General features: G+C 38.2%; 1 protein-coding gene across 4 annotated transcripts in view; it reads right to left on the reverse strand.

The window, feature by feature from the left end:
• The window catches only part of LOC121514167 (A-kinase anchor protein 13), a 227,232-nt gene that overhangs the window by 21,956 nt on the left and 178,204 nt on the right, over positions 1–27,072 (reverse strand). For 3 of the 4 annotated variants that reach the window (XM_041794292.1, XM_041794277.1, XM_041794269.1), the window contains exons 18-30: positions 25,710–25,777; positions 25,527–25,581; positions 22,477–22,627; positions 20,927–21,039; positions 20,683–20,829; positions 19,895–20,151; positions 17,162–17,287; positions 16,483–16,600; positions 7,861–8,109; positions 6,135–6,211; positions 2,872–3,053; positions 539–621; positions 231–419 (exon numbers count right to left, since the gene is read on the reverse strand). In XM_041794292.1, coding sequence (XP_041650226.1) covers positions 231–419; positions 539–621; positions 2,872–3,053; positions 6,135–6,211; positions 7,861–8,109; positions 16,483–16,600; positions 17,162–17,287; positions 19,895–20,151; positions 20,683–20,829; positions 20,927–21,039; positions 22,477–22,627; positions 25,527–25,581; positions 25,710–25,777 — 1,815 coding nt within the window. The remainder of the gene's footprint in view (positions 1–230; positions 420–538; positions 622–2,871; positions 3,054–6,134; positions 6,212–7,860; positions 8,110–16,482; positions 16,601–17,161; positions 17,288–19,894; positions 20,152–20,682; positions 20,830–20,926; positions 21,040–22,476; positions 22,628–25,526; positions 25,582–25,709; positions 25,778–27,072) is intronic. The other variant, XM_041794284.1, reaches the window with a different exon arrangement.

A 27,072-nucleotide genomic window follows, 5' to 3' on the forward strand; every position in this document is an offset into this window, starting at 1 on the left:
TGTCTGTTCATTTGTGATCCAGGTACAGGTAATATACACAGTAAATTCAGCATACAGCTGTGGGGCTTAGCTTTGATAGTTTCCCTTAAATCTCAGGATGGAAACTGAGATAAGAACTATTGACCCCTTCCTCTTTTCATGTCAGTTCATTCAGCTTGACTGTCAAAATCACTCCATGAAAAGTGCATCAACAGCACACATTTCATGAACACTTTCTTTCACCGCCTTACCTTCCTGCAGGGCATCCTTCAAGACAGACGCCCCCCTGGGTGGCTCCTGGCTGCTGGTTGACCTGAAGAAAGGCTCGACCTGCTGGGGGACCTCCTCACCTTGGTTCAATCCCTCCCACATCCCCCTGAAGAGCCGTACCTTCTCCTCCAGCAGAGACATGATCTCTGTGTCCTTCTGCCTCAACAGATCTGACCAACAGAGGCAAACAGACCAACAGAGAGGAAAAAATGGCGCTCAGTGGAGCAAACCTTTTTGGTGTTTTTGTTCTTTTCTTTTCACACAAACAGTCCAAACATGTTTCTCTCACCTCTCATCTCCTTGGCTTTGCTCTCTAGTTGTCTTTTGTCATCCTCTGTCTCACTGGGGATTCCTTCATCCTCATCCTTGTCCCTGTTAAACCAAAGAAAAGGAACATAAATAACACAATTCTTAACAAAATGCACAAGATGAAACATCTGCAAACTAGTATGTAAAACATTTCAGTTTTACACCACTGACAACATCTATCTGTAACTAATGCTGGCTAATTAAGAAGTTCCAATTTCAATCATGATTTTTGCTTCCCATAATCATAAAAACAGGACAATCGTGATTAAACTATACCTGTGCAAAACGCTGTTCAGCTTGTTTTGTCCACAAGTTTTGTCATGTGGAAAATGTTTCAGTTTTTGTTTCTTATTTTGGCTGTAAGAGGATATTTTATATATTTAATTTTGTATTTTTTTTTCTCTCATCTAATCTCATTGTCGCATGTTTTCAACTTGTTTGAGTGTTAATTTGAGTTATTTTTTCCAAAAGGAAAACTACACTAAGACTAGCAAAAAAAAAAAGACCTTTGGTGATTAAAACTTTGATTAAAATTAAGTTTACTTTAGTCAAAATAAGACTGGACTGTTGGACAGTCAATATTTCTGATATTTCTCCACTCTGCATACAAGGCATGTCAGTATTTTTATCAGTGTAATTTAAACAGAATAAAGTACTGGCAGTGCATTAGGATGAGTGTTTTACATCTCTACCAGTTTTTCAACGTGGCACAAAAAGTAAGTACATTTCTGTTTGGTAAATTATTCCCTTGTTGTGATTATGTTTCTCTGCTCTGCTGCTCATCCCACAAATGCATGTTCTTTACAAGTGTGGCGCCATTTTAAAGAGAAATAAACAGGCTTTGCAACTCTATATGATTTATTGCCAAGAAACATTGTTACAACAAAGGAATAATCTACCAAACACAAATTTCCTTAGTTTTTGTGCCAAGTGTAAGTCAATTAAAAAAATGCGATTAAAAACAAAGACCAAAACATGAGGACTTCTTATTGACTAAAACTAGACAAAAATGTTTTTGAGTTTTCATAGACCAAACAAAGCTAAAACTCTCAAGATCAAAAATGACTACAATGTGACTAAAACTTAAAGAACTTTACGATCAAAAGATGACTAAAACAAAATTTAAAATATTTTTAAATGTGTTTAATAATTGTGATCTAGTATCAATCACATACTGTAGCCAAAAAGCCAAAATACTGAAATGGAATAGAACAGAAAATACTTTGCTGTATATGTTTGAAAGGCAGAAACTGTCTCTGACTTGCATGTACAAAAAAATATAAAACACACCAGGCAACACATTTCGAAAAAGATAAAACATTCAAAACACTCAAAAATTCCAACTTAAACACATTGAAAAACAGTGAAAATATAGAATAAATAGCAGAAACAATAGAGCTAGATTAAAGCGAGGTACATGACACAAATTCACAAAGTAGTATAAGATAAGAAAATACGATGATAAGTAAAAAAATACACACTGAAGGGGTGTTCAGTTCTAATATCAATTGCTATGTGCATAATTGTTCAAATCCTTAAGGAAGTACTAACGCCACAGTTTCGACTCTTTAGGGACTGTTTTATTGAATGAACAATATCAATTCAATTTAGCCCCATCTACAATTGATTGCTATGTACAAAACTGACAACAAATGTTGACACTTACCACTAGACAGAGATAAGGAAACCTAGAGAGGGCCAAAAAGTGGATGTATATGATGTATTTTTCGAGAAGACAGACAGAGCAGTGGAGCTAAAGTGCTTTTGTTTCTATCTCCTTCTCTCCTGCCAATAGCCTGATCTCTGTTTAGTATTTTGACAGAAGTCAGACAGGGAGAGGGAGAGAGAGAAAGAGAGAGCTCTGAATCTCTCCCCGTCCCGCTGGCTGCAGTCAAATAATCCTCTGCTTATAGCGAGCTGCCCTTGAAGCCAATCCAGTATTAGACTGTCCCTGAGTATATCCCATCCCCAGGTAGAGTAGCGTTAATCCTCCTGACAGCAAAGTGCTCTGTCCCAGCTTACCATTTATTACGAACTACAGAACTGGGCTGGGTCTAAGTCCTGGTTAACAACAGATATAATATACGTGAAGCCTAAGAGGCCAACACTGGATGTAAAGCATTTCAAAGGCCGAATTTGAGGGTTTTTAAGGTGAACTAAAGGGGCCAAGTAAGTAAGGTCAGAGTTTTAGCTTTGCTCTACTTGCAGAGCTTGATTCTTACTGCTGAATACTTACCAAAGTGATGCAAAATCATTCAAGTTTAGCATATTAGCTTAGATATTTCCTACTTAAAGAGAATAAATCCAACTCACATGGACTGCATGGCTTCCTGGATGAGCTGCATCCAGGTATTGCGTTCGTCCTTCGAGCTGGCCAGTACCTCCATCATCTCCGGCTTCTCGATCCCCGCCGTGATGAGGAAGAGGCCCCGCTCCTCGTTGGCCACCTCCCTCACGATCAGCTTCTGGAGGGAGATGACAGTGGAGCGCTGGTCCTACGGGTGGAGGAGAGGAAGGAAGGAAAGATGGGAGGGGAGGGGAGGGGAGTGATGGAGGCAACAAGGGAGGGGAATGAGAAAAAGAAGATGACAGTGGGAGGGTCAAGGAGAAGAGAGGTAGGAGGGCAGAGATGCATACAGGATATGGAGAGGGTGTGAGTAGGGTGGGCAGAAAAGGAGGGAGTGAAAGAAAGGAGGAGAGGAGAAGATGGTAAAAAGACGAGGACAAAAAGAGAAAGGAAAGGAGTAGATAGGAGTGAAAATGAGGTTGACAGGGCGAGTGACAGGAGAAAATAAGAAGAAAAGAAAAAAACAAAAATAAGATTCTGGTTAATCTGATCATCCAGATTGAAGTCAGCTGATTTCTGAAGCCTCAGCACTCTGTTTTGTTCCAAAATACCACAAATCACTGTCATTTTTGCTCTACCTAAAAAAACTCTCAAACCACATCCCAAAGGTTTTTATTCTCTCTTCATGTCTTGCCTTTTATTTGTGTTAAGACTTGGGAAAAAAAATTCACATTCTAGTCCAGAACTACCTGGAAAGTTCAAACCAATGAAATGAGAGCCAAATATGTAAGCTGCATCATTTTTGAGTTACTGGATATGTTTCTGCTTTTTCATTAAGAAAAAAACAAAAAAAAAAGATCGCTATATCTCACATAGAGCTTTTGGGCCTTTTGTTTAAGCTTGGCACAGAAGATAATGGTGATAATCTTCGGCATGAGTCCCCATCTTCTGACTAAAGTCAGCAAAGGCCCAGCTATTCTATGGTTCTAAAAAACATCTTGACAGAACTTCCCTTGTTGTGAGCTCGGCTGCACATTAGGGGGGAAAGGGCAAAGCAGAAGGAAATGGCCAACAGAGGTTAGTGTAACATGGTCAAACCTAAATTTAAGCAATGCTCACCAAATTTTATCACAAAACCCTAATGCTATAACTTATTAGGGAAACAAAATACACATTGTATTTACTGTTGCTTGTCTAATAGCGTAAACAATGCAACTTCTTAAAGTGGTATGAATCTCTATTTATCAAAAGTATATATACACAGTATTGTGCACAAATGTGACGCATTCTTGTGGCCAAATACTCAGGCTCAAGTAAGGCCTGTAATGGCAAGTAAGCTTGCACAGGGGCAACATTGGGCGAGAAGGATTGACACAACCCAGGCAGTGCTCTGGACATCCTTGCATATTAGGGGCATGGGAAAATAATCTGCCAAAATAATTACAAAGTTCACACATTTAGAGCAAAATAAGGTGTAGATGTGGCAAGTAAGCGTGGCCTAGGGTACCACTCTAGTGGGTAGAAGGGTTGCCACGAGCCCCTGGTAATGCTGTGGATGTCCCTATAGCCAAAAGAAACAAAACAAAAGAAATGTAGTTGAACTTGACCTTGGCTGCCAAGCATGTGTGTTGACGTGTCAGCCTTGACTCTGTCCCCCAGCCCTGCTTGTGGCACATCCTGTGATGAATCCTTAGCACCCTAAAACTAATGCACTGCTGTACATAGCAGGCACACATAACCTTTAGACCAATAATGTCAGAGTGATTTGCAATGCCACAATTAGCGCAGAGTCAGGAATGCCCAAAACTAAAGGACAAGACAATAATCAGCTAAGACCCTAACAATAACTTCAAGCTCCAAAAGCCAATCATACACAAGCTGAAATGTCAAATGCTAGCACTAGCAGTACTGACTGAGGTATATTAAATACCAAGTCCTGTAGGGAGGGCCCCATTGACTGGGCTTTCAGCCTGAGTGTGAAACGCGTTAAGAGTGGGAGATTGTACATATTCAGCATGCTCAATTTTTACACTAAGAAATCCTGCTACTACTGTATGAGAGAACAAAAAAGTTAAATCTGTAATTATTCGTTGCCACAAATTGAAAAATAATGGTTACATTTTTACAAACCTTCTAGTGTGAGTCAGGCTTTAGACAGTCTACCTTATCTGGTTAACTCTGACACCTGAAAGCATTTTTTACCTGCATTTATTTTTACAAAACTTTTGTCTCTCTAATGCCAGGTGATCCTTCACCTGATTGATACTGTTTATTTTTTTTTTCAACACAATGCCATCTGTTAAAAACATTTAATTCCTCTGCCATGTCAACAGCACAGTGTTAATTTTGTCGACTAAAATTATGTCTAAAAATGTTCGGCGACTGCATTTTTTTTCCGTGACCAAAACTAGACTAAGTCTAACAAAAATAGATCTGTGATGACTAAAACTGACAAAAAGTAAGTTTGTTTTTTTGTCAAGATGACTAAACTAGACTAAAATGTCATGTAGTTTTCATCGGACATTCAAAATGCATATTTCTCCACTGTGGGTAAATCTGTCAAAAAACAATGCATCTGTTGCTCTTCTGCTTCTCAGCTGTAGAAAGCAGAGACCCCAGGTTTCACAGATTGCAAAGAAAACACTACCATGGTTTGGTACCAGATTTAGGCAAGAGAATAAATGCTTGAACTAAAGGTAAAGACTAAAATGTGAGGACATTTTATGGACTAAAACTGGACTAAAATGTTTTTGAGTTTTCATCGACCAAAATTGGGGTAGAAGTTACTAAAATGTGACTAAAACTAAAAGACATTTCATCTAAAGACAAAAACTAAAATTAAAAATAGCTGCCAAAATTAACGCTGCAACAGCCTCAGGTCAAACAAGCCAATTTTTTATTTAATGGGTGTACTTTCTATGTCACTGGCCTGACTCTGTTTTCCTTTCCTCTGCTGTATGTGTGCCCCATGCCTGTAAGCCTAGTAAACACAGAAAAAAATGACTCGACATTCAGTATATGATTTATCACAGCTGGGTTTGATGCTTTGGGTTGGAGTATTTTTTATCAAGAGCAGCTAGTTTCAGGCTGAAGGCAGACAAAATTACACAACAGGAGCCAAGAAGACCAGCTTATGCTAACAGCAGGGAAACAAGTTAGATAGGAAAATGTGACACCAACACCACTGGCAGCCCTAAAAAGATCTTTCTTTGGGGAATGAAGGGGAAGGTGAAGAAAGGGAGAGTTTTAAAAGAGATAGAGGGATAAAGAGATGCCAGCAGGTACCTACCAGCATGGCAAAGACATATTTTTGGTCCTTTTCTTGGAGGAAGACGATGACATCTGATAGTAGTAGAGCATGGACATCTGGAGAAAAGCCAGGATGAAAGGAAGTTTGTTAAGATTTACACAACGTCGACACAATACAGTCAAAACTTAATGATACTGATATCCAATTCAATATCATTCTACAAAAGTAGAAGTCCTTGACATAAAGATCATCACTCTTCAGCACAATATTGCTGATGTTTTGTGTAATTTAGACAGTTTATAGGACTTCTCTTGCAATTCATATCGTCTCATTCCTTACCAATGCAAGGATCCGATGCCAAGGATGTAATTTTTTACAGCTACAGTACTTTTCATTACTTTCAGTCAATATAATTACATTGATTGTTTTGTTTAAATACATTTAAAAGGTAGCTAGAAGTATCAAAAATTACTACCAATGGGGCACAGATGTAACCTGGCACGCCAGATGGATTTGTTTCACACATCCATCTGGAAAACCTCTAATAGACAGCGTTTGGAAAGGGCAGAGTGTTTGAAAAAAACTTGGAGGGTGATTGGATGAACGTTCTGTCTGTCATATCTTTACGGGCCAATCAGAGCAACAAAGCACTCGAAGTAGCAGCTACTGAGCTGCGCCCGTACTGAAGGAGTAAACTCCATACAGAACAGCATAACACGAACCATGGCGACGGTGGACGTGTCAGTACACAACTTTTGTTGTTTTGGAAGAGAAAGCAACTCATTGCTGTTCTTTGTTCTTCTTTTAATGAAGAAATGTCATCAAGTTCTGATTATTTTATTTAACCTTTATTTTACCAGGCTAGCCCCATTGAGATCAAACATCTCTTTTTCAAGGGGGACCTGGCCAAGAATGGCAGCAATGCAAAAACAGGCGCTTCAGCAGCATCCACGCTAATCTCTTCCACCATTATTGCACCGGTCTCTTGTTGCTGCTTGCTTTCCTCACAACTCTGCTACGCCCGAAAGTACTGCCTAACCGGGCTCAAACAATTCAGAGCCTTGCAAGATGGATTCGCCAGTGAGAAACATGGTAACGGATGTATCCATCTGCTTTGAAAGGTCATCGGTACTCTGTACCAGAGCTGAATTTTTTTGTTTAAGGTTCTATTCATGAAATGTCATTTAGTATCAGACAAATACATATTTGGCCATAAATGCCCAAATTTGATAATTTCTGTCACACTAAATACCTCTATAATATTTCTATGTTGGTATTTATCATAATGCATCTAGCAAGTGTGCCGAGCTCATTCTGAAAAGCTTAAAAATTTAAAAGCAGAATTTTTTTTTGTCAGGAAATACCTGTTAAAATAAAGGTGGGCTGCAAGGATTTTTTAAGTGGAAAACTTGGCAGCCCAGATGCTGGAGAACTGGACTAGTGTTTTACAGCAGTACAGAGTTTATTTAATCACAGGGAATTAGACAAAATCAGAGTGGGGTTTGAGGGCCCTTCTACAGGAGATCTAGCACATCGAACACAGAATCCCCTGAATTATGGAAAACATTTATGCTACAAATAAGGTTGACCAGAAAACAAAGACTGGAGAATGACATGTCTTAGTCAATGTGCCCTCTAAAGTTTACAACCTCTCACTGATAAGACTTTTTAAGACTTTTAATGGCCTTAAATTTTAAATGTGCATTTTAAGATTATTACAGACTTTTTAAGGATCTGCAGGAGCTCTGCACAGGTGTCTCTTTACCTTTCAGCCTTCCCTGGATGTTCTTCAGCTGCAGCCCTCCGTCATGGATCAGCCTCCTCCTCAGCAGATCCTCCCTGGCAAATATCTGCCCACTCTTCCTCGTCATGATTGACTTGCTGTCCATTCTAAGGTGAAATTCCTTCAAACGTCGTCTTTTGTCGTGCTCATTCACCTTGCTGTCAACCGCTGCAATCACCTCCTTTACTAGCCGGACAGCCTCTGTCAGGTCGTAGTAGTCTTCCTCACTCTCTGTGTTTGACAAGCAACAAGAGAGGTCAGTTTGGCAGCAATGTGAATCAACCAACATAAAACATTTAAAGAATAACTCTTATCTGATGACACAATAGTGAAAGTTTGCTAGAGACTTATGTGAAAATACAGTTCTTATAGAATTATTTTAATGCAGATGCAAAACAAACAAAAGTAAAATGCAGGCTAAAGTCCACAGCTGAAGAGATCTCATAGATTTTTGTCTAGGTGGAGATTTAGACTCGATTGTCCACTAATTAAAAACACCATTGGAGCAGCTTTAATGGAGTCAAACAAGCACTAAAATAGTCCCCAGAGATGATCTTGGTCTGATTCAATAGGTTTTTGTGCAGTGCCAGTGGCCTAGCTATTGGGTCAAACTCAAAGTATGTAGCCTTTGGCTGTCTAGACCAGGGGTTCATAAAGTTTTCAGCCTGAAGGTGCCAGAGACCAGGGACCTCCACTGTAACAGAGGATGGTTGAAGCATAGTTGAACACAGCTGTGCACATTCAAGAATAGTCATGTGCAGACTTAGGTTTCAAGGATTTTTTTAAAAACAGTACTTTAATTTCAGCGTATACCTCACCAAATGACCATGTTTTTATGCTGCATGTAACTAATTTTATGCAAATCTTTTCATAAAAATGAGAAAATATACAATTTGAAGTAATTTAAAAATGTTTTGTTGTTTTGAAAGGCATATGGTGACCCCCTTTCAGTGTCTCGCAATCCCCAAGGGGATCCCGACCCCCAAATTGAGAACCACAGCTCTAGACAGGCAGTCCAGGTTAGGGTCTGTCCTCAGACTCCTTTCCTGTGTCGTCCTTTTCTTGCCTACTCTCTCCCTGGTTTCCTGCTTTATCCAGTGTCCTCTCTATTAAAGGCACAAAGCCAAAAATAAATCTTGAAAAAAGTTTTCTTAGGTCAGACACAAACAACGTTCAAGTCTTGGCAGAATTTGTATTCAGCTACCTTCTTTCTTTAACTCTCTGCTTATATGACTTTAAACAAAGCATCAAAGAAACCACAATGTACCCATCTTATCCTGATTTACAGCATGCATCAAGGTCAGACCGATGTGCTGATCTTAATCAACTCGCACTTCCACACACATCAGTGTGACTAGTGCACAGCAGTCATGTTTGAGTGCTTCTTTTGGGCTGTTGGCTTCCTAAATGGTGCTGGCGTTTGCAGATTTACGCACTTCTGGCAGTACAGCACAACCCCATCCTGACTTCATGCACGGCCACTCGTCCCTTAACTCTCGTAGTTGGATCCTCTCTTTCATGTCACAGCAGCTCTTTGATCATGTTGAGATTCATTATGCTACACGACCTTGAGATCTGCTTCAAACTTCAGAGCTGTTTTCTCAAAACCTACTTCACACAATGCAAATCCCAAATCTTAGCAAGTGTTTTGTCCTAATTCCTGGTCAAAAGTTTCTCATTTCTCTTATTAGAAGCCACATTAACCTTACAAGACTGGATAAAAATTGTATTTCAAGATAAAGCGTGCAAGTATGAGTCATGCTTAAGGCTCTTGACTTTGGATGATCTTTATAAATTAGCTCAAAAAGCAATCTGTCAGCTGAGAAACAAACAAAACGGTAAAATCAGAACACTGTATGGTCACTGCTTTACCTTCAGACATAAAAAAAAAATTACTTAAAGGGTTTTAAGACACAGGTAACACACTGGCTGCAAAACTTAGCCTTATTTCACTGCTCAGCCTTATCTAAATATCTGCTATGTGCTGTATTAAAATATCTACATTTGTGTAGTTTCACTGTTAATACATTTCTTTAATTCTAATGCTGTTGTTTTATTGCTAAAAGCTTTGCCAGGGAACCTGTAGCATGACATCTACTTTATAGTTGCATATGAGGTAATGTTCACTGTATGCATCTCTTTAAAGAAAATAAAATACAATGAAATATGATAAAAATAGTTAGTGCATCTTACTGACATTGAACAAGTTGCATTTTCTTGCACTACTGGCAGACTTTTGCACTCATAATCGCTATTCAGGCCTTGCTTTTTGCTTTTTTCATGTTGTATATCTTCACCTGTAGGCTGAATGTGATTTTAAATAACTGTGAAATTGTAATTAGATATTTCTGAAGAGAAATTGGACAAATGTGCCATCTGAGATTTGCAGTGCAATTGTTCATGAACACTCCCTGAACTTGTAATATGACTGTTATCATAGGATATTTACAAATTATCACAGCCTCAGCTCAAGGTAAAGGGGGTAACTAAGTAAAAGAAAAGAATATTCATAATTGCACATAACAGAAGTCATGTCATTTTAACACAATAACTTTATTTTGATGACAGATAAAGCTGCTTTACCACACCAATATTAAGTACTTAAATGGCTCCAAATTTCCACAAGTGAACCACAAGACTAGAGTAGTACAGCTGAGGAGGTTTTTGATTTACGGCAGAAGGTGTAATGAAATTTGGCATTTAAATCTGCCTACACTGTCACTCACAGAGAGCCCTCTCATTGCAAACATGTCATAGAGAAATGAACGCCTCTTCATGGTTTTAGTCATCAGAATTAGACACACGAAGCTTAAAAATCATAATCACGCCTTTCATGTTTTTGCCTTTTTCGTCTCTCTTACCTTGATTTATTTTCAAAGCTCAGTCCAGTGAATTTCATAATATCAAGATTGAGCAGTTAGTCTTGTGCAGAAATGCACTAGAAAATTCTGTGTACTTGTCCATCAAGTCAACTCATACATTTTTTCACTTTGAGAAAGAGAAAATAATTTTAAAGAAATGGTCCTATTAAAATAACTGAGCACTTTCAAGATCACATTAAACCTGTACCTGGGGAATAATCCGGTAATTGCAGTAATCTGATTTGATCTATTTACATGCAATTCATTGGTGTCTTATTAAGTTTGCATGATGCTCTCAACTCTTAAATTTCTTTCTATAAGTACACAATGTAAAACAGCAAAAGCCTAAGCTGTTGTTGTCTGCCATGTAGCCTTTCTCCTTTATGGCTCGCTAATGCAGCAGTGGATGTGCCTTACTCCATACTCATTAGCTTTGCTAGTAGCACAAGCTCTCCATGTCAGTAATGTACAGTACAGTTTGTGTTGCTTTGTCTCTCAGCTGGCCACTGTGACAAACACAGTCTGTTGAAACTGTAGAAGGTGAGAGTTTACCTGGCTCTTAGAACTTCTGGAAATATTTGAGGAAACATATGCACTCAGTTTAAAAAAAAAAAAAAGAAAAAAAAAAAAAAGAAATGCAGCAGTTGAAGTGCCAGTACGTTAACCCCTTAAAGTCTGTTGTATCATATTTGATACATACTTTCATGATACCTCTATCTAATCAATACGGTCAATAAATTACTAAAAAAAAACTTTCCAATACAATCTGATAAATGACAAAAAAAATGCATTCATGTGGATTATCAGTTACCAAAAACACCTAATGTATCAAATGAGACACAAAAAATATATATGTAAAATTTTATGGAAATTTTGATTTTTTGGATTTCAGTAGTAAGTTAAATAATCATTTCAGTCCCCCCAAAAATAGAATTTTCTGGCTATAATTTGTGTTTACAGGCTTTAAGGTGTTAATTTTGCATATTTAACCTAACCAGCTGTTGCTGCAGCATTATCTGTGGCTGATGAATTAAAAAATTGACATCCCTCTCACATCACATATTCCTTATTTTTCATGAAACTGAACTACTAATGGTGTAGTTGTTTTTCTTCTCAGTCTCCTCAGCCACTTGAGCTACTTGAAGTAACAACACGGCTCATCTATTTGTAGTAAATAAACCGAATATTTTTATGCATTGGATGTGCAGAGGTTGACTCATTTTTAAAAGACTGCAATTAAAATTTATTTATAAGAAAGTATGCTGATTTTTTTTACTTTCAAAAGCCCAAGAGTCCCTTTGCTTCTGATTTAAATTCAGTGAGTGTAATCTTGTTCTGACTGAACGTGTGAGACTTTTCCCTAAAGTGAAATATTTTTCTCCTGTGGTGCTTGTACTTCAGCACTCCTGAGCACCAAAAATACTATCTCAAAACTGTGAGAGTGCCGTGTTATTTCCACTCAGTACTCAGTATATCACAGTTGGCAGGAGAGAGTCTTCTTTAAGCACCTTGGGGATTAAGTCACAGCTCCCTCGTCCCACATAGAACTATAAACAGGCTTTGGGGAAGGATTAGAGAGAATGTACACAGTGGGAGGCCGGCTGACGAGAGCTGCTTTAAATCAGATAGAAATATGATGTAAAATATTTCAGCTCAAAAAAAATTTGCTTGATACATTATTCTAAAAATATCCAGCAAATATATGTATACATTCCCTAAACTATGAGTACTATGTGTAATGAAAATAACAATTTAGGGGGTTTGCTAAAATAATTAACATTAAAGTGTGTCTTCATAACCTTCAGAAAAAAATCAAGCAATATTTAAACCTGTTAAAATAGCAAAGCATCAAAAATAATGAACCTATACACCCAGTACTTGGCAATTTCTTCTTCTTAAGTCACAAAAGTTCCCAGCAACATCCTGCACTCTTACTACCTTCCACAAATTGGCAACATTCTTGTGCAATTTAAACAGTGCCCTCAGTTCTGAGAGGGACATTAGATTAACTTCTGTGTCTTTGATGGCTTTTCAAAGCAGATGGATACACCCGTTTCTGTGTTTCTCACTGGTGAATCCATTGTACAAAGCTCCCGTCTGAACCGTTTGGGCCTGGTTAGAAAGTGACAGGACCAATCAGCACTGAGGGGCAGTACTTATGGGCGCAGCGGCATCGTGATGTAAGCAAGCAGCAACAAGAGGCCAGTGCAATTATGGCGGAAGAGATTAGCGTGGATGCTGCTGAAGCGCCAGTTTTATCAGAACTTGAAGACACTTCTTCATTAAAAAAAAGAACAAAGAACAGCAGTGAGTTGTTTTCTTTTCAAAAACAACAAAAGTTGTGTACCGACATGTCTACAGTCGCCATGGTTCGTGTTATGCAGTTCTGTACGGAGTTTACTCCTTTGGTACAGGCGCAGCTCAGTAGCAGCTACTTAGAGTGCTTTGTTGCTCTGATTGGTCCGTAAAGATGTGACTGACAGAACATTCATCCAATCACCCTCCGAGTTTTTTTCAAATGCTCTGCCCTTTCCAAACACTGTCTATGAGAGGTTTTCCAAATGGATGTGTGAAACAAATCTATCTGGCGTGCCAGGTTATATCTTTTAATGGATGCCACAAGGACTTTAGAAGTGTCTAAATTAGCCAGTGGATGACTCCTGCTCTCTCTGTTTATTTGAGCAACTATGGGTCAAATATGTGACTGAAAATCTGTTTTTGTAAAGCTTCAGTGCTTTAAAACTCCTTTGATCATTAGAAAAGCAAGGTTGTATCACTCTGAAACATGTTGTATTGAGAAATATCACATTTCTGAACATCTGAGACTGTTAAGAGTGAGGCGAAAATCGACTGAGTTCCAAAAAAGATAGGCCTTTTGCATTTGCACATTGATACTAAATGTCTACTGTTTGGCTTCAGGTTGTAAGGATCACTATGAAACAATGGTGAAGGAAGAAAGCTGATAGAAATTAGTACCAAGAACTCAGCTTGTGTCATTAGATATCCCAGGGAAGTACAAAGCATGACGTGCCCTCCTCTGCCTCTGATTGGCTTACCCTGGCATTCTTACCCATCCAAGGTATGAAGGCAATGACTAATGAATCAGAGGCAGAGTAAGCTGAGTCATGCTTTTACCATTTTACTAAAGACAAGAAGCATACCAGTGAATAATGAGTATTAGAAGGGATTTAGATGCTTTGTATAACTCTGTTTAAAACACATTAAACCCTTTCCTTTGCACTTTCTGCACAGATTAGCTTGCTTGGGATGCACAGCGGCGCAGAGGTTTGCGCTGTTGCCTCACAGCAAGAAGGCTCCTGGTTTTCTTCCCGGTCAGGGCCTCTCTGTGAGGAGTTTGCATGTTGTCCCTGTGCATGTGTGGGTTCTCTCCAGGTACTCTGGCTTCCTCCCACCAAAAACATGCTCATTAGGTTAATTGGTGACTCTTAATTGGCCATAGGTGTGAATGTGAGCATGCCTGGTTGTCTGTCTCTATATGTCAACCCTGCAGTTGACTGGATGAGCGGATTAGCTTGCTTTTCTAATGACTCACAAATCACTAACTTATTCTTGATACTAATGCTGTAACTGGTCTTATTCCACTTTCTTTTCAGTCACTTTCTTAAGGGTAATCATTTTATTCCCAAGTATAAATAAAAAATCAAATGAGTGAAGTTTTAAGCTAAAAAGAAAAGTGAATCCGACATTTTCCTTTACTGAATTCATCTACAGTATGACTGTAACACTATGCTTCTGCTTTGAGGTGTAAAAGAAGTAATCTTCTTTGAACAGTCTGTTTTTGAGCATATATTCTCTGCAGGGTGATAAAAGTGAAAAGCAGAGACAAGAGATTAAAGACTTGAATGTCACGGTACAAGAACTAAGTATAAAAAGAGGTGACCTCCCTTCAAGAACATTGAAATGAAGCTCATCATTGTATAATAGTATATTCAACTCATACGCTAACCACCTACTTGCTGCTTTATCAAGACTGGTATGATTCTTCTCTACTTGCTAGGGCTGTACTACTTAAAAGGGAAATATTATGAAAATCTATTTTTCAACATTTTATATTTATATCAGGAGTATTTGCAGTACCAAAAAATAGAGTAAGTAGGGCTGTCAAATTATTCCATTTTTTAGAATTTCTGCAGTCAACTGCAATTAATCTTCCAATTTTGAATTAATCAATTTTGTACTTAAAACTGTTTTTGTTTCATTTTGAATTTTTGTATTGTCTTAAACTTGGGGTGGCAGAATTCCTTTTTGGATACAGACATGCTTTTATTTTACAAGAACATAAGGAACTTTGGGTAGATTGCAGATTATGACATGATCTTAACCGACAAAAAAGGAACTTGTTAAAGACTGACAAGAAACTGAGGGAACAGTAAAAAGGCAAATGTTTCATAAAACAAGGTGCAGATGACTTTTGACTTGTAAACTGAATTATCTGTGAGTTTTTTCAGTAAAATGAGACATTAAGGAGCTTGGCGACTTATTTTACATCACTATGGATACAGAGAGAAACTGCAGTGGTTTAACCAAAGTGTGCTAATAGGGACACGAAAGCTATAAAGATACTAAGTATGCAAAAAATTGCAACTAAAAACACTATGCACTAATTATGGGTCTTTATAAATCCTGATTAATGCATTAATGTTGACAGTCCTAGAAATAAGCCAACTCGGTCCACTTCTGTGGTTCGCCTATGTCTGAAAACACAAAACTGTACAGTCTGTCCAGAATCTGCTCTCTTTGTGACAGCACAATACATTACAATGACACCTGTCCTTTCAATGTCCATAACCACTTATGGGCTAAATTTCTGTGCAGGCTTGTTGTTTTTTTCACCATTTTCTGTATTTTAAAGAGCTGCCAGAGTAGTGATGACTGAGAAAGCTCATTATAGAAGCTGTTGTTGGCTGCAAAGACCGACATTTGTCTTCACATCACACTCCAGCTTCAGAGGACCTAAAGCTGAAGTAGCTGGAGTGTTTCATTGGAAACATCCAGTCCAAAGCCGGGAAAACTTGTTTGTAAGTTTCAACTATGTTAGATCAGATTGCTTCATGAACTTGAAGTGTACATTGAACGAATACCCAGCAAAGCCCTCTAGAAAGACGAGCTGGTACTTACTGTCTGTGCCAAAGCTACTATTAAAATTACAAAAATATCATAGTATTACAATACCAGTATGTTTTGTGTTTCTTTGCACGTTAATTTTAAGCTACAGCATTAGTGATGTTGGTCTCTGGCATGCATGCAAGCTTGTTTCATTCATTTGGTCAGGTTAGTGACGATAGCTTCTGGTCTGCTCGCAAAGATACAACAGTGTAATTTCATTGTCACAGTACAATTAGCATGTTTTGATAGGGCTAGATGCCCTACAAGAGTCTACATCTGGACTGCTGAGTCACATCTGTCCTGCCAAATTGTCATAGAAGCTTGGGCCAGCACATCTTGATGAAGAGGGATGGTGAGAAGAAGCTCTTTTGTATATAAAGAGACACACAACAAAACTGTCTGTTCTGAGAAAAGCTGTTTAGAACTTGTTTATACAGGGTCAGAAACCTCTTCTGGTGCTTTATCTAGTCATAGATGTAGCAGCTAGACCACAGGGGAGTGTTCAAGGGTGGAAATGGGGCATCATGAAGCATGCCACTTTTAAAACAAACTTTTCTTACATTATGTACATAAATTAAAAGCATGGATGGCCAGTGAAGCAGGCCAAAAAGCTAACCTTTAGTGTGCTGCAGCATTCTCTGAATCAGCACTGGGTACTTTGTTATCCTCTGGGTCACCAGCAAGATGCATTCAGGGATACCAAGCCTCCGCACAATGCTGCTGCTCATCTTTTTCTGGAAGAACAAACAAAGTGCTTCAGTAAAATGTGCCCAAAACAACAGGTGTCAAAACAAGACAAGGTTTCATAAACAAATGGGGGAAACCTTGAAACTCTTTTGCTGAAAAGCAACACAGTAATAATCCTCGAGACAGTGTTTGCTACGATTATGGATATTACTGTTTCAGTGGTGTTGAAGATGATACACAGATGTGGAAAGAAGCCCAAACACTTAAAACAAAAACAACAAACACAAACTAAAGTCTCACGGGTTACTGCTTTTATACAAATCTTTTCAATTCCTGCATGCAAGAGACAAAAGCAAAAAGACAGGGCAGAATGAGCTGGCTGACACAATAAGTAGCACTCTATGGCAGAGAACATTGTATTTGTTAGTCATCTATTCAGGACCAAACAATCCTTTCTGGGAAACCAGACATCTCGAGGTAAAAAGTATTTACAGCACAAAAGCAGAAAAAATGATGAGGATAAAACAAAAGCATAAAAAGAGCTACACCTAATTCTAACACTGTTGTAGGAGAGGCACGTATGTGTGGCACCAAACTCCAGCTCTTACTTTGATAAAGGCCTTGAAGCGTTTGTCTTTGGTCAGCAGGTCCTTGTAGAAGTTCACTGCCTCGTTATGCCGGCAGCAGAATTGTCCGTAAACCCTCTTCATGCTCTCACCGTTGGAGCCTGAGAACTGGAGCAGTATTTAGCAGGCATGAATATAAAAAGAAAACACTGGGTTTGCAGAGCAAAATAAGTAAGCGGGAATGTTGACACAGGATGTAGCAGAGCTCTAAAGTTTTATGTGCTACAATGTTTTTACTTAAAAAACTTATACTGAGCTGGGTGAATGATGTGAATGTATGGGTAGTAATGGGTATTAAGCAATGTTTAGCTCAAAGAACATGGAACTTTTAATTAGGGGAGTACTGTGCATCATGCATCTTCAAAAACTGGCACGAGTCAATGACTCAACCCAGCTAACTCACTATCCTTACAAAGAGACACATTCACTGGATTAATCCTGAAAAATGAATTACCCATAGAGAAAAAAAATAAATAAATAAATAAAGCCTGTATCAGTGGTAATAAAGAAAAATGATCAAGCCTCTAGAAATTCGACATACATCTAAATGAGTTGATACACCATATTTGAAGCAATTTCAGTAAAATCTGCTCACCTGATTAAGTTGTTTTAACTTATCAAAAGTGATGCAAGCTTTAATTTTGTGTTTTATATAATAAAAAGACATTAATCTGGATGTCTCAGGTGAGTGTGTTTTACAGTAAGTTTAATCAGTTATTTATGAAATGAGAATAGAAACAATAAACTTGATTATATTTGATTTTTTCTCCACTGCAGCCTTACTTCTGGCTCTGTAAAGTTGTACACACATTGGTGACTAGTGCAAAATGGTCAAAATGGCAGTGCTTATGTATGAGGATGTAAAACAACATCTACCATGTTCAGAATTTAAAGCACAATTTGCAGAGGATTAGTATTACCTTGGGACCTCTGTAATTTGGCAAATATCCCTGATGTTGGTGTTTTATGTAGTGCATTTGCACAACATAAGCAAGGGGTGTAATGCAATCAAATAATGAGCAACACATTCTCCTTTAAAAATTGCATAAATTAAGGATAAGGAGGGCACAAGACTTGATCTGCTCTGAGGATTTTAAATTTTCTTTTTTTTGACAGAAATGTACGGTTTAATTTTTTGTGAGTTGTTTGGGGCTTGGCTTTTGATAAATACAGGTGAGGGAGACACTTAAAAAAAAATAGTGTGACAAATCACTGCATTAACCTTGTGTTTTGCAGGTAAAATTTTCTTCATGTTCCCCACACACACTGTTAACCTGAACCTCCAAAAGACAATACGTGCCAAAAGTGTAGCCTTGTTCTCTGATTCTTTACAATCCCTGTTGCATCCTGAACCGTAAATGTATGAGAGAGGTGACACAGCTAATGTTAGATATGAACTTTCTTTGATTTTATTTATTCACTTGTTCTATTTATTTACTTATAAAGGGACTGTGTACAATACCAAAATTAAGTGTTGTATTTTACAGTAATGCACTTAGCTAGCTTAAAGCTTATTTACATCTGCAGTCCCTTGGCAGGTCACTATCAAACCATCATAAATATAAAACAAAATTCTCAGCCATTTTTAAAATAACTTCTTGCAGCTCAGGATAGTGAATAATTATCATTAACAGATGGATCACTTGCTGTGATAACTGAATATTGAGCAACATATTAAAACACAAGTTGTGTTATTTATGAAATGTAAAGCTAAAGAATTTTGAAAACATATCAAGCTCAGGTAAAGAAAGGTCGAGGGGGAGAAGCGCTCTGTGTATTAAGACAGCAGAGGTATGCAAGTGTTGAAAGTGGACCTCAAACTGGCAAAACTTTTTTATAAAGTCCTACTTATCCTCCGTTTGATGGACCAGAAAAAGCTACACGGTCAAAAAACAAAATTACCATCCAAAAATACTAAGATGCAGATTCGTACAGGATTATAATTACTTGTTGACGTCTGTGTGCACTGAAAATGAAATAAAATGAAATTTTAGTTCACAAAATAAAGACATGGCTGAGTTGCATGGGATTAAAAACACAGACATCGCTTGCAACAATTGCAAATTACTAGAGGCCCCAAGGTAATACTGATGGAATTGTTTTTCTAAATGCCCCCCCCCCAAAAAAAAAAAAACCTTTTATAAGACCTTTTAACATATGCACCTCTGAAAATGTGTTGAAAATTTCAGAATAGTCTGTCCCTGAAACCTTCCCACTCTTTTTTTACACATGAGCCTCAGAGAGAAGTAAGACATGCTATAAAAAAAAGATTAAAAGGTAAATCACAGAAGTCATAGTGTGATGTTTACAATCTAAACAAGACTTTGGATGAAGAAACAGGTTCTGAGGATGATGATGACGGCTTTTGCCTTCATATGGGGAAAAAGAACATGGTGTCAGGTGCAAAAAGTACTAAACTACTTCACTACTTGCACAAAGATTGATCCACTTGTGCAGCAATAGCAGAATTTAAATGCAATCAACCCTGCCTACTTATTCACGTACACTTAAAGTGCAAATTTAGCAAAAGGTCTGCCAGGACAAAGTCTGGCAAAAAAACAGGATGCTGCTGTTTTCATTCACACATGCAGTTCCCCCTGAAAATTTCAGATTATTTTAAATGAGTCTGTGCATTGGCAAAAAGACTAAGTCTTCTTGCAGTATTACGGTTGCAGAACCCATTTCCTCATCCCAGCAGCCCCTCCACACTCGTACCTGGCTGACTAGGATGTCTCCTATCCTGTTAATGATGAAGCCTCCCTCAGAGCTCCCCCCCTCCAGCTGGCTCTCCCTCTTCCTCTCCAGGAGGCGGAAGAGGTGCTGTGTGTGGAGATCCAGGAGTTCGTCTAGAGCAGGTAATAGCCTCTCCACCGTCTGCACCTCCAGCTGTACCTCCTTCTGCAGGCCTTTACTGTAGACCTCTGACATGATGCGCAATGTCCGTATGTGATGCATCTCTGTCTGCATCAGCTCTAAAGGATGAACAAGAAAATTATGTAAGGAAAAGCAAGTAGAGGTTTAATATCTTAGCCTGAATGCATGAATAAAAAATAAAACTCTACCTCAGATGTCTGCAGAGTCTTATGACATTAACTGCTGCCACTTCATATCTTTATGAGAATATGTACTTTTGAAAATCATTTCAATCAAATTAATTTACCAGAAAAAAACTGTAATTAAAAGCCCACAACAAACCAAGGACTCTCACATCAAACAGGATGTATCTCAATATGTGTTAAATTAAAATATGTGATAAAAGACCTTTCAGATGTCACCAAAACACAGAATAAAAGTCATCAAGGTTACATCCCACCTGTTAACACTACTTCATTACTTTTCTTTGTATTCATGACTCTTTCTCTGAGAAACCTTCTACCTTTTCATTAAAAATGTAAAAGCACCACAGACAAAGATGAGATGAAACTGGAAAACACAGAACTGCTGGTTTAAGCTCATACTTACAAGCTCATACTTAAACGGTGTGTGTTGGTTAAATAACGTACCATAAATGACGTCTTGTCTCTTCACCAGCTCCTTGTCCAGCTGCTGCAGGTACTGCGGCTCCACACCTAAACTCCATGAGTCGGACTCCAGCTCTTTGGCCTCGGCCTCAAACTCCCCCATCAGCTGCACATCCATCATCTCCGTCCCTGCACAACAACAACGTAAAGTCCGATACTTGTTTATACTTCTAAACTCTTAACAAATCTGTGCAAATCTATCCTGTGTGTGCTTCTGTGTATTGACCTTCATCAGTGAGTGACTCCATGGACTCTGTGACCTGGTTTGTTCTGTTTAGGGAGTCAGTCGACTGTGAGAGATACCGCAGGCCTTTGATGGGCATCTCGTCAAACACCGGGCTGAATGAAGACAAAATAAGATTAAAAACACAAAAAAATCCACACATTATTTTCTATTAACACCAACTGTATTAATGTAAATGCACTGGGCAGTTTAAAAACCATGTACGTGCTGTGGTTGTACAAAAAGCTGACAAAAAGCAAAACACAAAATATAGCATTATTTTTAAATAAATCTCACTCAGTGAGATTGGTTTTAATGCAGCATTTATCCTGAAGTTTGTTATCACTGTTTTCCTTCGTTCCTGTTTTTAACTTGAAATTTAGATACTGATATATTTAGATACAAAAAAAATCAGAAATCAGAAAGGGGGTAAATACTTTTTCATGGCACTGTACAAGCAAACATTGTATTTGGGCGTGTTTTGGGCATAAAACTAAAACCAGAGTAGTATTTCGTATTTTCTTTAAGGTCACGGTGTGGCTGGTGTGTTGGCATGGTACACAGCAGATTTTTTTCTATTCTTTAAAATAAGCAACTCCAGCCGACTTTTTTTCTTTCATTCTGCATCCGAACACATAGACGTATAGCACTAAGTGTCTGTTAATATGCTGATTAAGGATGTATGCTGTATTTCACAGAAGCATTCGGAAACCATCAGGATTAATAAAAAGGAGCAGTAAACAATTCTGCATCAGGCACGGAACTTAACCCTCAGTAATTCTTAAAATCTCCAGACATGCATCAGCTCCTTGTTGCATGGAAGAGTGGAAGTGCCTGTTTCTGCACATTGAAACCAGCAGAGACAAAAGCTTTCTGTCTCTCTGCCCCCTGTCCCAATAGAAACTTATACACTGATTCTAAACTGTGGAGTAGGTAAGCTATTGTGCATCGTCTGTGAGTGGAGCAAGATCAGTAGTGATAAAGAAATTGTTGATATGCCCAATTTTTGAATAAATCCTTCTTAATATAAGGAACACATGCCATGGGCTTTAGACCAGACTTGGGTGGTCAAAGACTGTTACAAGATAGGAACATGCCAGTTTTGTGCTAAATCACTCCTCACTTTAAGACGACCACACCACAAGTTAATTTTCTGTTTAAACGACGTGAGCACTGGGCATCAAAATGAGGCCGGAACAGACACCTGTGCTGTGTGATAAGACAGGTGAACAATAGGCCCCTGATTTGTTTTCTTTGAATTAATTCATATTTTCAGTTCTTTGATGTTTTTTTTCTCGTCTTTTGTTATTTCTTTCATCCATAGTTAAAGCCATTGTTATTTTTATTCAATAATATAGATACGCATATGACTCTAAATAAATGTTTTATTTACACTCTATCTTTTGTCAATGTTAAATTGGCTCCTTTTAAAACTATAATTGAATTTATCTGAAAGGTTCTGCATAAATAAAGCGTCATTCACTGGTTATAGATTGAGGTTAAATAACATCAAACTTAGACAGAGATTCAAACATTCACAAACAAAAGCTCACCCAGCGATGTTGCTAATAGACAGACTCTTGGAGAGGTTGTTGCCAGGGAAATGCATGATGCTGGTGTGTCTCCGTGATGAGGGGATCATCAGAGAGGAGTGGTCTTCTGGGGACAAAATGGCCGACCGGGGACGCTCCCTCGTCATTCCAGCTAGAGCAGACCAAAATAATACAGAGAATAAACATTTTACCCATCACTCTACTTTATGAAGAGATTTGCTTCTCTGGCTACCAGAGGAAAAATGTCTCATCATTGTTTTTATAAAGGTCTCCTGCAAAACTGCCTCAGCTATATTTCTCCTAAAAGATTTGATCAAACTATGTTTTTTTATTGGACATCTTTTATAATCCTCCACCGTGAGAGGTGAGAGAATTTGTGTTAGTCTTTGGAGGATCTTTCATTGATCTGATCACTGAGTCTGTGGATATATACTGTATATTGTCTGTTTTCAGTGACATGGTTTCATATACTTCTCAGGGATCTTCAGCACCTTTCTTTCATTTTCTTTCAACAGTAAGCAGCAGTGGTCCATTTCATCAAATCAAAGGTCTGTGAAAACTAAACGTGACTGCATGTGATAGATCCTTAAAGATGGCTAACTATGCCTGGGCCAAGCAAAGCCAGTGGAAACTCTGGTAGAGGCTCTGACGTGCAACTTGGTCGTCTGACCTAGACATAGGGGCAGAAGATGAATCTTAAGCCTTTAGATTGTCTTAAGTCACATTATGTCCATCTCAAACAGAAAGAAGGCAGAGAAGGTGAAACTGTTCGAGCTGGATTATTACTCTGGAAACATTTAAGAATTAAAATCCACCTTTTTTGCAATTATGTCATTAAAAAAACAAAGAATAACCCAATATTGGGTGCTTGGGGCTTATATTTATTTCTGTTGTATTGTGACAGCTATATCTGGGCTTGGGAAATAAACCAATTTTACTGATTTATCCCATTTGTGGAAAATGTAGATTCAAAAAATGAGAGTTGAGATTTTGTCTTGAACTTCCTCCACTGCCCCCGGGCTTTGCCTGGTCGAGTGCATAAGAATGAGAAAGATTTGGATCATTTGTGACTCAGCTTTTTCCTTCCTTTATCTTCCTCTCCTTGACACATGCATGATACAAATGTGGAGTGAGGAGCGGAGTCAGTTCTCTGACCATGCAACCTTTTCCTCACACACTAGAGCTAAAGCTTTTTTATTTTGGACCCCGGGCTACAAGCCAAAGTGCACTGGTCTAATAAATTTGTTCTCTAAACTGCTAGTGTTCCTGGACCTTGGTGTTTCCGCCAAGCACTTAAATTTTCCTCATCAGTGTTAATTTGGACAGCTGTTTTAAATTTTCTTAGTCTTATGAATAAAATGTTTATTAGTTTTAGTCACATTTTGTCATTTTCACTCTTGAACGTTTTTGTGAAGATCTAGTTGGCAAAAACTCAAAAACATTTTAGTCAGGTTTTCAATAAAAAAAAAAATTCCTAACAATTTAGCCTTTACTTTAACTCACAATTATTTACTCTCAACTAATGTAATCAGCCAAATCGTCATATCAATATAACTAAAACATATTAATGCATTATCATCAATGGTTTAATTACTGAAACATACTGATGAAAATCTTGACATACACAGAATTCTCTCTCCCCTAATCTCTGTTTATGTTTTACAGATTATATACACTGTTGAGGAATATCAGGGATTTTTAAGGTCCAGCAGTTCAGCACTAACTTTTTAATCCAATTTTTTCTCCCTGATGAAAACAAAACTCATTTTTTGTCAGAAATTTTATCATCAAAGATCTTTTATAAGCTAATCACAGTCTTTCTCATGGAAAAGAGGTAGTTGACAAACATTTTTTGTTATATTTTGTAGGGCTCCTACACTCTTTGAGAATCAAGTTTGAGACTTTTATGACCTGAGCTGAGAAAAATGAATACCATGTTTCGTGCAGCAAATGGTCAAAAATGAAAGGCATGTGAGATTTCTCTGACAGAGTTGAATTATTTATTATTACAAATTATTATCATTTTCTGTAAATTAAATGTTAAATTGGAAACAGAGATTTTTTGGTCATAAATATCCAAATTTGATCATTTTTGGCACATTAAATGCCTCTTTTCTATCAGTATCTGGCATAGTGATATTTATCATAACACAACAAGAATTTACTCAAAAAGAATTATTAAAACTGAAAAAATGTAGGTAGAAAAGATAGACTGGATAAAGACATGATACGTCAAAGTGGCTTCATAAATTTAAGACCACTCATCAGAAAAAAAATGACTTGTAAGACTTTTTATGACCTTAAATTCCTGAAGTCCAATTTAAGACTTTTTAAGAATCTGCAGGAATCCTGATTTTAGTCTACACAGTTAACACTGTTCCTCATCCACGTAAGATCACCTTCTGCAAAAGAAACATACAAGCTAATATCTGTTTTTCCCTCTCCTCCTTGGGCACATGTTGAAATATTAAGCAGGAAAGAAAATGAGATTTAACTTGTAAAAAATCTTAGATTTGTTTTAAGACCATATTGCCCAGCCCTCGGTGTGATTTAGCTTCACTTTAATGATAACATATTGAAGTGTAAAGTTGTGGTACAACGATAATACTAAAACAGCCTGCTTCGGACTGCTGACTTTACAGTGACACCCACTGTGTCAAACGTTTAAGAAATCTCCTGAACAGCCGAAGCTTTCCCTGAGGGTTTCATACATTTTGGTATTTTGGATGTTATCAGAATAATAGATCAAACTTTTGGAGTTTAAAAACACAACATCCTCATGTTGAAACACATTGAAATCAGGTAAATTTTTTGTATCTTTGTATACTGTTTAGTGTCCTATCAAGGTTTAAATTCTAGTATCATGACAACCTTTGAAAAAGCACAAAAATGCAGCAAAAGCTAAGTTTAATCAAGCTACCTTCACTCTGAATTATTGCTCTCACAACGAAAAACTAACAGAAAATGAAACCGTTTTAAGATGCTTTGTAAGCAAATCTATGGATGAAAAAACTCAATGAAGATTTATGAAGGATGGGTTTGACACTCACATTTGTTCCTCATTGTGACTGTAGGAAAGGAGCTGGAGTCTGGTAGTGAAAACTGCTGTTTGGGCAAAGAGCCAGAAAAAGAGAGAATAATAGCATAAAAGAGGAGTTCAAATCAATATTGGCTCCAGGAGAAGAGACACAGTGCAGGATCAGTGGTTGGAGTTACTCTGAGGGAACTTTTACCTTCATCTTCACCTTGGCACAAACGGGCAGGCTGTCCCTGCAGCCCTTGTGGACGAAGATATTACAGCCTGGAGAGAAAGAGGCAGAAAGCTCGATGAATGCTGTGAGCGTGGTGACAGAGGTGATGGTGGTGTGTGGAAAGGTGAAGGAAAGAAATTCTGACTGGTTTTCGTAATCAGCCAGGAAACTCCACCAGCCCGCTAATGAAAGCCAGACTGGAGCAGAGCATGTGATGCAATCGAGGGGTAATACTGCTGCTGGACGACGGAAGGAAAAAAATAGAGATAGGCTGGGGAACGACATGCACACACATGCTGGGGTGCATGGGAAAATTTCTATTATGTAAACATTCCCAAATCGCTATTAAGGAACAAGGGTCATCAGCTTGATTTCTGTAATAAGATTTTCTCTGTGATCTGATCACGTCGAGTCAATCAAAGGGGAAGAATCCCCTCTGAACCTTACTTTGAATGTCATGCTGCCAAATCATTTCATAAAAGCCAACTTTGAAGCAGAACAAGTCACGTTTTATTGAACATACATCCAAAAGGAGCTTCACAGCGAGTCTCCGCTGACTGTTTTACAGACGTGTTGCACAAATGAAACCCGCAGACTGGCTTTAGACCTCGTCATCCACATTTCCGTTGTTAGGATTACATCAACCCACTAAAGCTTGCAGTAAGAGTGAAAGAATAATGTGCAACTCGACAAGTACAGAGAGGTAGCAATGCTTTAAAGTTTTTGCACTTCCACATTTGCCCTGAAAGCTGTTGTGTTACTGTAAAAAAGACTCACAGGGAAGTATCCGCCTGGCAGATTATGTAATAGATCTAATTGTAACCCCAGATGAAATTCCTGCAGTGTTTTCCCCCCGTCTAAAAAAGGTTTTATTGGGTATTTTACTGCCTCTTGTGGATGTGTAACTAATTCCAGCTAATCTCAAACAAAGAATCACTGTATTTGTCTGTTGAATGGATACCAGCCAGACATCTGCAAGTACAAACCTCTGGAAAAAAACACTTCCAGCTCTGACAATATGAACCAGACCTGCTGAACACAACAGGGACTGTTTTCCAGTCTCAAGTATTTCAGGCAGATTGTGACTATTGAGAGTATCGCTGTGATCCATAGCAGAGCTGGTTTCTCCTTTTTGAGCTTTTTTGGGGTTGCGCCAAGACTTGTGCAATAAACGACATCCTCTTTAGGGCTGCTGCTGCTGCTTCAGTGGAAAAAAGGAAACTGTTTTGTTGCTTGCTCTGAGAGTCCGACATTGGAAGTAACTCTTTAGAGTTTCACTACTTCAATCAGATCAGAAAGGATCTATGGCCAAGTCTGCCTGCTGCTGGCTCTTTTCTACATCACC

Source organism: Cheilinus undulatus, linkage group 1 (genome assembly GCF_018320785.1).
Source record: "Cheilinus undulatus linkage group 1, ASM1832078v1, whole genome shotgun sequence".
Classification (NCBI taxonomy): domain Eukaryota; kingdom Metazoa; phylum Chordata; class Actinopteri; order Labriformes; family Labridae; genus Cheilinus; species Cheilinus undulatus.